General features: G+C 37.8%; 1 protein-coding gene across 3 annotated transcripts in view; it reads right to left on the bottom strand.

Moving 5' to 3' along the window:
- The window catches only part of SLC39A9 (solute carrier family 39 member 9), a 54,754-nt gene that overhangs the window by 14,427 nt on the left and 26,954 nt on the right, over positions 1-13,373 (bottom strand). For all 3 annotated transcript variants that reach the window (XR_004348455.1, XR_004348454.1, XM_032622731.1), the window contains exon 2: positions 11,935-12,043. Coding sequence is in view for 1 of the 3 variants with exons in the window: in XM_032622731.1 (XP_032478622.1) it covers positions 11,935-12,043 (109 nt within the window). In the remaining 2 variants the exon portion in view is untranslated. The remainder of the gene's footprint in view (positions 1-11,934; positions 12,044-13,373) is intronic.

Raw genomic sequence — 13,373 nt, 5'->3', positions numbered from 1 at the left:
TGTTCATGTAGAAGCTTCCATTCTTTTGTATTTCAAGCTCTACATATTTTACTGCAAAGACATTCACTTCCTGTATTATAATCTAGCCAATCATAAACTCCCTTAACTTAAAGTTCATGATGAAAAAATTCCCAAGGGTCCTCTGCTTTTGGCATGCAGAGCTTTTAACTGCCTATTATTCCCAAAACCTAGGAAGTGGAAGCAAATCACCAAGAAAGCAGTCATATTCCCAAGGGATAGATAGCATTCCCCAGATCTTCCTTTCGGGCTAGAGAAATTCACACCAATCTCACCAGAAACTACAGTAAGGTTTATTTTGATGAAAATAGGCAAATGAAGAACAGTAACAGTGAAAATAATTACAATCAAATTTAACTAGTTTTACACTTAGGTTGATATAAAAATTGCAAATAAAGGGCAAACTGAGTATAAAACACTTTTAGCTTTAAAAAATCTCAGGGGACAATCACTAATTAGAAACCAAAAGGGCAGAGCAATTTAAAAGAGACATTTCCTTCTAGAAAGATGATTGTTCTAGAAAGATGATTGTCGGGATACTCTGAATTACAGTAAATGACACCTGGCTAAGTAATACTGCTAGTTTATTATACTCACATATTTGACACTCAAAACATAAACACTTCAAGGCCAGAATCCTGACCTTTGCTGTGTTTCATAAATACAGGCGAACATACTAAACACATTTCTTGCTTATAATTAGATTAAGCATTTTAATCTTTGACCAAAGAAATTACGTAAGTCTGTTGCAATATTTTAGAGCCTGCCTTAATTCTTTAAAAGTCATTTTTGAGAAGCACAAAGCACATACCATCTTAAGATAGTAAAAACATGTATTTTTCTAATTCTTGAAAGATTTTTTGTTTGTTTACACACCTTTTTTTAACTTTTAAAAACTGTGGTAAAATACACATTACATAAAATTTACTTACCATTTTAACCATTTTTAAGCATACAATTCTGTGGCTTTAAGTACACTCACATCATTCTACAACCATCATCCATCTCTAAAACTTTTCATCTTCCCAAAGTAATTTTTTAATCTTAAGATTTTTTTCCCTAATAGTGATTTCATTTACTTGTTTTAAAATGTCTAAATCTCTCTCTCTTTTTTTTTTTTTTTTTGGTGGTACGCGGGCCTCTCACTGTTGTGGCCTCTCCCGTTGCGGAGCACAGGCTCCGGACACGCAGGCTCAGCGGCCATGGCTCACAGGCCTAGCTGCTCCGCGGCATGTGGGATCTTCCCGGACCGGGGCACGAACCCGCGTCCCCTGCATCGGCAGGCGGACTCTCTCAACCACTGCGCCACCAGGGAAGCCCTCTCTTTTTTTTTAAAATCAACTTTATTGAGGTATAACTCACAAATGTAAAAACTCTAGTAACTACCACCAAGGTCAAGATATGGAACAGTACTTTAAAATACCAGAAAAGTTCTCTTGTGCATCCCTGGAGTCAATATGTCACTCTTGGTCCCAAGCAGGCACTGAAGAGCTTTTTGTCCCCAGAGTTTTCCCTGATCTAGGACTTCATATAAATGGAATTATGCAATATATCCTCTTTTGCATAAGGATTCTTTTGTTCAGCATAATATTTTGAGATTTATCTAAGCTTTGCATGTAGTTTGGTCCTCTTTTTTGTTGAGTAGTGTTCCATTGTATGGACATATCACAACTTGTTTATCCATTCAGCTGTTGATAGACATTTAGGTAATTTCCAATTTCGGTCCATTATAAATAAAGCTGCTATGAGCATTCAGGTACAAGTCTTTCTGTGGATACACATTTTCTTTTCCCTTGGGTAAATACCTAGGATCAGAACTGACAGGTGTATGTATGTTTAACGTTATAAAAAAAACCTGTCAAACTGTTTTCCGAAGTGGCTGTACCATTTTGCAAACCCAACAGCAATGTCTGAGAGTACTAGTTGCTCCATTCCATTGTCAACATTTGATATTGTGAGGCTTTAAATTTTTAACCATTTTTACATAGGTGATCGTGTCATCTGCAAACAGATAGTTTTACTTCTTGCCAATCTTTACGCCTTCTCTTTCTTTGTCTGGCCAAGACCCCAAGTACAATGTTAAGTACAAGTGGTTGAGAGGAGACAGCCATGTTTTGTTCCCAGTGTTAGGCATCTTACCTGTAGGTTTTTCAAATATACCCTTTCTCAGTAAGGAAGTTCCTTCCTAGTTTGCTGAGAATTAGGAGTTTAATTCTGTCAAATGTTTATGCTTTTCTGTACCTGTTAAGGATGATCAAATGGTTTTTCTACTTTATTCGATTAAGATAATAAATTAAAATGGTTTTTGGATATTAATCCAACCCCTGATTTGCATTCCTAGAATAGACTCCAATTGGTCAAAAGGTATTATCCTGTCTATATATTGCTGTATTCAATTTGCTAATATTTGGTAAAGCACTGTGCCATCTACATTCATGAGGGATATCTGTCTGCAATATTTTTTCTTGTAACATCTCTGTTTGAGTTACAATGGCATCTTAAAATGAGACGGAGTGCTCCTCCAAGAGACAGGCAGAAAAAAACTTCCTCCAGCCCCCCAGTTTCCATTTTATTAATTTAAACAAGTTCTACGAGTATCAGCAGTTAACGTTAATGGTGCTAATGTTAAGCAGTTTTTGAAATTGCTGACATGAGACTTACGACAATGTTTTTTAAACTTTTAAGGACATGATCCCTAGTAAAAAATAAATTTTACATCATGATCTAGTAAACATACACATAGATGAAAAACTAAATAAAAATTTGCAAAAAATAATACTTATCCTTACAATGGTTACAATGCACTATTCTATTTCTTCATCTGTCTTGTCCCTCCTTTGTGCTCTTCTTAAATGCCAGTCACAAGTCCAACTTACTAAATTTATTTCAGGATCCAGAGTTGCTACCTTCAGTTTGGAAGCACTGCTGGAGGTAAAGAGAGACTTTCCGGGGAAGAAATGGATGATCTTGGAATAAAAGGTATTTCCTGGAAATCAGAAGCCTACGCTGCAGTGATCCATTAAAGAGAACGGAACGCTAGACAGGCCTAGGAGGAAAAGGCGGGCAGACAGAATGAGCCCACCCTGCCCTTCATGCAAGCAAAATTATTGTTAGCAGTAAGGATTTTAAGCCAGAGAACTTACTGAAAGCTCAGAGATGAAAAATAATTAAGTTTATGAGAGAAGCAGTCTAAGAATTTTGATCGGTAGTGTTGGACAATTAAAATGTAGCCTCTTGGTAAAAGGAGGGTGTTCAGTTTGTGAAAAATCATTGAGCTATATACTGCCAATATGTGTACTTTCTTGTGTGTATGACGTATACTTTTTTGTATGCAATATTTCAATGAAAAGTTAATAAACTCAAAATGCAGTACCCTGATGACAAATACTGAGATGGCAGAACTCATTACTTTTCAAGTAGGTCTTTGTGTGCTGGGAGAATAGCTTAGCAATGCCCTCAAGAATGTAAAATAAATAAACGAAGTAAAACAACTGACTTTCTCTAAAGACAAGGCAATTTTTGGTATGCTTCTGTTTTAACATACAAACCAATTCTTCATATTTATAGATGTAAAGAAACTACACATGTGAAGTCAGTCATAGAATTCTGGTAACTACAATTTTCAACACTATTTAGAAAGATGCTATTGGAAAGGATTTGAATGATTATCTTTTCATAAGGTACCCACTAAATATTTAACAAAATGGGCTCCTGTCTCTGCCTTTGCTTAGACTCTGCAGGAGTTAATGAATCCATGGGCCTTCCATGCTGCTTCTCCTGGATAACACCTTGTCTTTCAAGACTCAGCTCATAAGTCCCTTCCTCCTTGAGATTTTCTGTGTCCTCCTCTAGTCATGTACACACAGCATAGTAGTACGTGTCTACCATAGATTTTATATGACTATACCATAATTCAGACAGCAGCAAACTGCAGGACAAAGGCTCATGCCTAGCTCTGTAAATAAAATTTGCACTGGAACACAGCCATGCTCATTTGTTCATGGACTGTCTGTGGTTGCTTTCACGCTATGACAGCAGAGTTGAGTAACTGCAACAGAAACCATATGGCCCACAAAGCCTAAAATATTTACTATCTGGCCCTTTACAGAAAAAGTTTGCCAACCCCTGCTGTCACTGACTGTTAATTTATCCATTTTCCATCAGCTGTGAATTCTTGAAGGCAGGGGCTATATTATATATCTATGAACGGATAACAATCAATATAAGGCCATAAGTTGAGTAGATACTCAACAAATTGATGTTGAAGGCAAAAAAATGGCCTTCACCTCTGTAATTTTTTAATGTGGCATTTCATCTCAATTAATTACTTCCTAAGCAAAAAGGTTTTTTTAAATGGAAATAAATACAATCTTTTAGCTGTATGTTTTAAGATAATTATGCACATGCTTCTTTATAAATCCAGACTCAATAGGTAACAGACGTACATGCTAAATTAGGTGAAAGGTTATGCTAAAGCGAGCTGAGGCACAAAGGTGGGTTAACACCTTATTAAAGGGTGTTAGTCATACTATTATTTGTGAACAGTTGCATAATAATTTTTAAAGATAATTAATTTTGTGGTGTCCATAGTTCTGAAACTAAATGTCAAGCCTAATTACAACTTTCAAAGGGTGGCCAAAATTATTTCCCTTCATAAGGTATAACTATATCAGAATTTTTAAATTTAAATGAGTATAAGATCCTTCTATATCTTATCCTAACAATGCTTTCTTTATCTAAATAATTTTGTAACTCTTGGTACAGCATTCAGAGTCAAGTTTATGAATCACAATAAAACTGTCATACTTTCTAGTATCACCAGCTTTTGATCTAAAATAATATTGAATAAACAGGTCACCTATCTTATCAAACAGATTGGCACTGAATAAGTTGTATATTTCTCTAAACCTAAACTACTTTCAAGGAAAATTCTGCTGCCACTGATGATTCTCATCTAAGTGTGCTGCATACTCTGGAGGTAAATTAAAGAAAGAGTTCCAACATTTTTTGAGCATTCATTGATACAAGTACATAATTTCCTGACGTTCCCATTTTGAAGGCGTTAACACCTAATTTTATGTAAAATTGTGGCAAATAAGTAAAATGTCAGCAACATTATTTTATATGTATATATATATATACATGTTCACATGCATATATATATATGGCTTGAAATAAGTGTGCTGTTGATTGAAGCTTTCCATAAAAGACCTGACTACTTATACTTAAGTGGAATCTAACTTTATATAAAAACATGAAATATTTACTGGATTATATACAATGAATGGTAGGCATTATTGGTTTTATTTGCAAGCATTAGCCAAAACAAAACAAAAAAAACTTTTCAAAGTGAGTGATAATCCCATGATCTTATTAGTACATAAACAGATTAGTAAATGGGATCCAGATATTCAGTATTAACACATCCGTCCTTCCTTCTACTCTAGGACATGAAACTCAACCTAGCAAAAACTGAGATCTCAAAACCCAGCTATTTACTATTTACAGTAGCCAAGACATGGAAACAACCTACATGTCCATCAAGAGATGAATGGATAAAGAAGATGTAGTGTATATATACAATGGAATACTACTCAGCCATAAAAAAGAATGAAATAATGCCATTTGTAGCAACATGGATGACCTAGAGAGTATCATACTAAGTGAAGTGAGTCAGAAAGAGAAAGACAAATACCATATGATATCACTTACATGTGGAATCTAAAATATGACACAAATGAACTTATCTACGAAAAAGAAACAGACTCACAGACATAGAGAACAGACTTGTGGTTGCCAAGGAGGAGGGGGGTGGGCAGGGGATGGATTGGGAGTTTGGGATTAGCAGATGCAAACTACTATATATAGAACGGATAAACAACAAGGTCCTCCTGTATAGCACAGGGAACTATATTCAATATCCTATAATAAACTATAATGGAAAAGAATATGAAAAAGAATGTATATATATGTATAACTGAATCAACTCTGCCACACAGCAGAAATTAACATCACACTGTAAATCAACTATACTTCAATAAAATATTTTAAAAACCAAGCTATTTAATTAAAATACATTACGTTGTGGACATGTGTTACTCATTCTCAAAAGAACTTTCAGGTTGTTATCGTTGAGTCTGTTTTACTCAGGGCACTGGTTGGTAATTCATTAGCTGAGACATGTTCCACATCACATTCCCCACTGCAGAGTATATAAACCCAGTATTATCATTGGATATTGCTCATCAGACATATATTTCTCGTGCCACTAACAGAGTGTTCAGCAAATCATTATGGGCTTAATTCTTTCCCTAGATATTCATATAGGAATCCTTCCAGTAAGTTCCATCAGTATAGTATGTAGCCTTTCTATGACACAGACACATACGTGAAATTTAATATAACAGAATCAATTTACCCTTTGAACAGATTTGTTGGAACTTCTTCTTCAGATTAACATGTACAAAGAACAAAGCATTCTAAGAATCAAACCTTCAGGTAATTAGGGTTTTTTTTTTTTTGTTTTTTTTGAGGTGATCCCCAGTTTTGATTTTTATATTTTTGGCCTTCACTGGTTGTTTTAAATTTCTTAACTTCTACTCACACCTTATAACCTACACAGATTTTTACTATATACTTTTCTTTTTCTGGCAAAGACAGACAGTTCTTTACACTTGATGTGTTTTCAGTAATAGGGTGGTGTAGCTCTTAATAATGATACATTCTGTTTCTGATGTAAAACAGAAAACTGACCATAGTCAAATGTATAAAGCTGACATTTTAAAGGGATGTTAGCGAATCTTTTATCAAAATACTACCGTGTTTGTGAAAGACAAGAATCTCATTACAAGGTAGGAAACAGATTTCTTTAGCAGATAAAGTGTTTTGGTAATGTGAAATTCCTTACAAAGTCCACCATGTAGCACAGTGTCATTAAAAGTGTAGGCTTCACAGAAACTAACTCACCATTGTAAAGCAGTTATACTCCAATAAAGATGTTAAGAAAAAAAAGTGTAGTCTTCTGAGTAAGACAGCCTGTGTTTCAAATCCTGGTCCTGACGCTTACTGGCTGAGTTCCTTGCGCAAATTATTTAACCTCTTTGTGGCTCAAAAGCCTCATCTACAAAATAGTATCCACCTCAGAGGGTTGCTGTCGTGATCAGGCAATATATCCACACAATACCTGGTATGTGGTTAAGTGCTCACTGAATGTTTAGGGACACAGTTGCACATTAAATGGAATTAATTTGGGAGATTTATTTTTAAACATCTTATATGAAATAGTTGGCCTGATTATCTGGTCAGATACAATACTGAACAATAAAACAATGCTGGGGGTGAAGGGAGAGGAAGGGGCAGGGAAAAAGCAGAGACTAGACATTTTAGCAGACAGAATAAGAGGTAGATGAGATAGGTTGTACTAGTCCAGGATCATCCATGTTTCAGAATCCTGAAAGTAAAGTATAACAAGAGCCTTAAAAAGCTCCATTTTTATTAATGAATGATAGGATAAAAGTTAATTAAATATAATAGCAGATTTAACCCTCTACTTTAAATGTAGAGCAAAATGACAGAGAAAGTCATAAAATGATAACTGTATCTCTCTAAAGAATCTTACACATGGCATTCTTGGAGAAATAAGTAGGATAATCTATACTGAACTATTTCTGATCACAACAGTTTCAATGATCATCCAGTTATGAGCACAACACATTTATATTTAGGTCTTTGACCAACAGTCTGCCTTCCTAAACATATCAATTCTCATGTTCCAAAGAATTATGGTGGTTTCAAACATTAGCTCCATAGTAACAAGGACTGCAGTACTCAATAAACTATGTTCTCAAAACTTCTGTTTCTAGGGCTTCCCTGGTGGCGCAGTGGTTAGGAGTCCGCCTGCCAACGCAGGGGACACGGGTTTGAACCCTGCTCCGGGAAGATCCCACATGCCGTGAAGCGACTGAGCCCGTGTGCCACAACTACTGAAGCCTGCGCGCCTAGAGCCCGTGCTCCGCAAGGAGAGAGCCCACCGCAATGGGAGGCCTGTGCACCGTAACCAAGAGTAGCCCCCGCGCGGCAAAGAAGACCCAACGCAGACAAAAATAAATAAATAAATATTTTAAAAAATAAAAAGAATGATGGGGACTTCTGGTGCTGGCCAAGGTGGAGTAAACCCACTATAGTCTCAATCACACACTGATTACAACAAAAACTCTGGACAAAACATACAAAATACAACTACTTGAAGACTATTAAGAGTAAACAATAGCAAGAAGAGAGAGGGCAGCAAAAACTTCAAAAGAAACCCTGTCCTTCTAGCAGAGGACCAGGAAGAGGGACTGCTAAGAGGTGTTGGTGTGGAGGGAAGCCCTCCCCTTCTTTTTCCTTTTACTCTCCCTCTCTTTTCTTTCCCAGCCCTGCCTTGAAGGCAGCCCCAGCTGCAGAACTTCATGGCAGTAACAACAGCAGTTAAAACCCCAAGAAATACACCATCTTTCTGGCCACAGTATCTAGGAAAAGGGCCCCAGTGGTCTGAAGAGTATGGGGGGAAAACAGGTTATTCTGTTCTCTCTTTTCTCCTGCCACTTTGCCCTGACAGCAGCTCAAGCTACATGGAGCTTATCAAATTTCTAAATACTAGAATATCGGAAATTGACATTTTTAAAGTAACATTTACAATTGCACAAAAATATGAAATATTTAGGTATAAATCTAACAAAATATTTGCAGATCTGTATGCTAAAAACTACAATACTGATGAAAGAAATCAAAGAAGACCTAAATAAATAGAGAGATATATTGTGTTCATGGATTGGAAGGCACAATATTCTCAAAATGTCAACTCTCCCCAAATTAATCTATAGATTCAATTTGATATCAGTCAGGATCCCAGCACGATTATTTTTGTAGATACTGACAAGCTGACTCTAAATTTTTAAAGAAAGGCAAAGGAACTAGTTTAACCAAAACAATTTTGAAAAATAAGAACAAAGTTAGAAGGACTTCACAATCTAATTTCAAAATCTGCTATAAAGATACAGTCATCAAGAAGACAAATGTAGTATTGGCAAAGGATAGACAAATAGATCAATGGAACAGAACAGAGAATCCAGAAATAGACCAACACAAACATGGTCAACTGATTTTTGACAAAGGTGCAAAGACAATTCAATAGAGATAGTCTTTTCAACAAACGGTGTTGGAACTATTGGACATCCATCCATATGCAAAAAATGAAGGACTTCCCTGGTGGTGCAGTAGTTAAGAATCTGCCTGCCAATGCAGGGGACACGGGTTCGAGCCCTGGCCCAGGAAGATCCCACATGCTGCAGAGCAACTAAGCCTGTGCGCCACAACTACTGAGCCTGTGCGCTCTAGAGCTCATGAGCCACAACTGCTGAAGCCCGTGCACCTAGAGCCCATGCTCCTCAATAAGAGAAGCCACCGCAATGAGAAGCCCGTGCACCACAACAGAGTAGCCCCCGCTCACGCAACTAGAGAAAGCCCGCGTGCAGCAACAAAGACCCAATGCAGCCAAAAATAAAAAATATAAATAAATTTATTTTTTAAAAAAATGAACCTTTACATTGTGTTCAAAATTAACTCAAAATGGATCATAGACCTAAGTATAAAACCTAAAATTATAAAACTTCTAGAGGAAAACAAAAGAGAAAATCTTTGTGAACTTGGGTTTAGCAAAAGGTTTTAAAATATGACACCAAAAGCACAATTCATGAAAGAAAGAACTGATAAATTCACTTCATCAAAATTAAAAACTACTCTGTGAAAGATACTGTTAAGAGAATGAAGCCACAGACTAGGAGAAAATATTTGCAAATCACATATCTCAGTAAAGGACTTGTATCCAGAATACATGAAGAACTCTCCAAACTCAATAATAAGAAAACTCAATTTAGAATATGGACAAATGATTGGATACCATCAAAGAAGATACAGCAATGGCAATCAAGCACATGAAAGATGTTCAACGTCATTTGCCATTAGGAAACTGCAAATCAAAACCACACTGAGATACCACTACCCACCTATCAGAGTGACTAAAATAAAAAACTAAAACAAAATAGACAACATCAAGTGTTGGGAAGGGAATCAACTGGAACTCTCACACATTACTGAGGGGAACACAAAATGGTACAGGCACTTTGGAAACAAGTTTGGCAATTTCTTATGAAGGTAAACACACACTGACCATATAACCCAGCAATTCCACCTGTCAAAAGAAATAAAAATTCATGTTCGTACAAAGACCTGTACACAAATGCTTATAGTGACTTTACTGATAATCACCAACACTGGAAAAAACCCATGTCTTTCAACTGGTGAAGGAATAAACAAACTATGGTTCATCCAAACAATGGTTCATCCAAACAATGGCATACTACTCAGAAATAAAAAGGTACAAACCACTGACACACAGAACAACATGATGACTCTCAACCTCATTATGCTAACTGAAAGAAGTCAGACCCAAAGGCTACAGGATTACATGTATATGACATTCAGAAAAGGCAAAACTATAGAGAGAGAGAAGAGATCAGAGGTTGCCCAAGGTTGGGGGAAAGGTTTGACTACAAAAGGGGATGAAGGTGATGGGACTGTTCTGCATTTTGACTTTATGCATTTGGCAAAATGCAGTCATTCATGCCAAAAAGAGTGAATGTAAAATATATAAATGAAAATAATTTTTTTTTTTTTTTTTTTTTTTGCGGTACGCAGGCCTCTCACTGTTGTGGCCCTTCCCGTTGTGGAGCACAGGCTCCGGACGCGCAGGCTCAGCGGCCATGGCTCATGGGCCCAGCCGCTCCGCGGCATGGGGGATCTTCCCGACCGGGGCACGAACCCGTGTCCCCTGCATCAGCAGGCGGACTCTCAACCACTGCGCCACCAGGGAAAATAATTTTTAAAGTTTTTTTTTCTTTTTTTTGGCAAGGCTCGGTGGCTTGTGGGATCTTAGTTCCCCAACCAGGGATAGAACCCACACGCCCTGCAGTGAAAGCACGGAGTCTTAACCACTGGACCGCCAGGGAAGTCCCTTAAAAGATTTTTTAATGATGGCTTAGGGCAGAAGAATAATCTATGGTGAAAAGGTTAAAGAGACCAGAATGCTTATTTTTGAAAAAACAGGTTTATACAGCACATACATTTTCAAATGAATCCACAAAATTATTTTAGGACAAAACCAGGAAAACTATTAAAATAAAGGAAAGCAACCCAACACATAGTAGCTACATTTAACTTTAAAACTATACCTGAAATATGGTATGTAAATTATCTCATAAACTGTTATTAAAAAACAAACAAACAAACAAAAACTAAACCTGAAGCAGTTCTTTCCTCTACCCCAGTGTTTCCCAAACTTGTCTATTAAGAATCATTTGGGGCTTCCCTGGTGGCGCAGTGGTTGAGAGTCCGCCTGCCGATGCAGGGGACATGGGTTCGTGCCCCGGTCTGGGAGGATCCCACGTGCCGTGGAGTGGCTGGGCCTGTGAGCCATGGCCGCTGAGCCTGCGCGTCCAGAGCCTGTGCTCCGCAACGGGAGAGGCCACAACAGTGAGACGCCCGCGTACCGCAAAAAAAAAACAACAACACTAAAAATACAATCATTATCATGTAGGATCTTGGAAGTTTTTGCACGGACATTAAAAAATGACTGTCATACTTATAAAGCCCAGAATTCATGCATTATTGCAAATAAATCTTAAGTGGTATTCATGGATTGAGGCATTCAATCACAAACTGCTATTGATGTGTTTATTGTCAAAGACGTCAAAAGATATGTTTTGGCATATATTCTATGGCAAACATGAACTGTGTTCAGAAAAAAATACCACTAAGCTGCTCCTTTCAGCCCTCCACATCAATAACGTATCTCAAAGGCCTGTCTCTCTTTCTCACCCTCAAGAAAATCTTCATAAAGTGCATGTACTCCTTCAGGCACGATGACAGCAAGGGCAGTTCCACAGAGAAGGCCAGCACCCAAAACAGTCACCAGCTTTAGTCGCTCCTGGAAAGAAAACATAAGCTGTTGAAAAGACTGATGAATGAACGGGGTAAAGTTTCTGAAGTACCTGCAATGAAGACTGTGAGCTGCTTATCTGTGAGGCCAAAATCTACAATGGCCACTGAACATGAAAAAGCGTCAGCTTCATGAATAATAATGCCAATTAAAACAAGGAGATGCCATTTTTAAGTTTACCAGATTGGCAGTGATGTGGGAAAACTTGTCTACTACCCACAATAAGGAGAAATGAGCATACTTGTCTAACACTGGAAGAAATGTGAATTGCTGCAACCTACCTGGACCCCAATTTGGCAATTTAGATTTAAAGCCTCAAAAATGTGAGTTCTTTGATCCAGCGATTTCACTTCTAGAAATTTTTTTTTTTTTTTTTTTTTTTTTTTGTGGTATGCGGGCCTCTCACTGTTGTGGCCTCTCCCGTTGCGGAGCACAGGCTGCGGATGCGTAGGCTCGGCGGCCATGGCTCACGGGCCCAGCCGCTCCGCGGCATGTGGGATCTTCCCGGACCAGGGCACGAACCCGTGTCCCCTGCATCGGCAGGCGGACTCTCAACCACTGCGCCACCAGGGAAGCCCCACTTCTAGAAATTTATCCTAAGAAAGAAAGAACTATGCAAAGATGACCACTGCACATATTAAGAATGCAAACTTGAAAGTAACCTAAATGTCCACAAAAGGAGACTAGCTAATAAACTTTAATACTTCATCACAGTAGCACAAGACAGCAATTAAAAATTATGATACAGGTCTATTCATGGATATAGAAAGTCATGATGTACTGTTATGAGGAAAAAGCTGGTGGCCAACAATATGCATTGATAATCTCATAAACCTTTTAAAAATGTATACATACAAGTAGAACAAGTATAAATTACACATTAATTTTTTACTTTATAGATTATAAACGTAATGTGTAATATATAATTTACAACACATTTTTTAAATTTTATTTTTAAATTTATTTATTATTATTATTTTTTTGCTGTGTTGGGTCTTGGTTGCTGCATGCAGGCTTTCTCTAGTTGCAGCAAGTGGGGGCTACTCTTTGTTGCAGTGTGTGGGCTTCTCATTGTGGTGGCTTCTCTTGTTGCAGAGCATGGGCTCTAGGCGTGTGGGCTTCAGTAGTTGCAGCACGCGGGCTCAGTAGCTGTGGCTCGCGGGCTCTAGAGCGCAGGCTCAGTAGTTGTGGCACACGGGCTTAGATGCTCCGTGGCATGTGGGATCTTCCCAGACCAGGGCTCGAACCAATGTCCCCTGCATTGGCAGGTGGATTGTTAACCACTGCACCACCAGTGAAGTCCCCGTATTCAGTTTGA

Source organism: Phocoena sinus, chromosome 2 (assembly GCF_008692025.1).
Source record: "Phocoena sinus isolate mPhoSin1 chromosome 2, mPhoSin1.pri, whole genome shotgun sequence".
NCBI classification, from domain to species: Eukaryota; Metazoa; Chordata; class Mammalia; order Artiodactyla; family Phocoenidae; genus Phocoena; species Phocoena sinus.
This window is presented reverse-complemented; position numbering and strand designations above follow the sequence as displayed.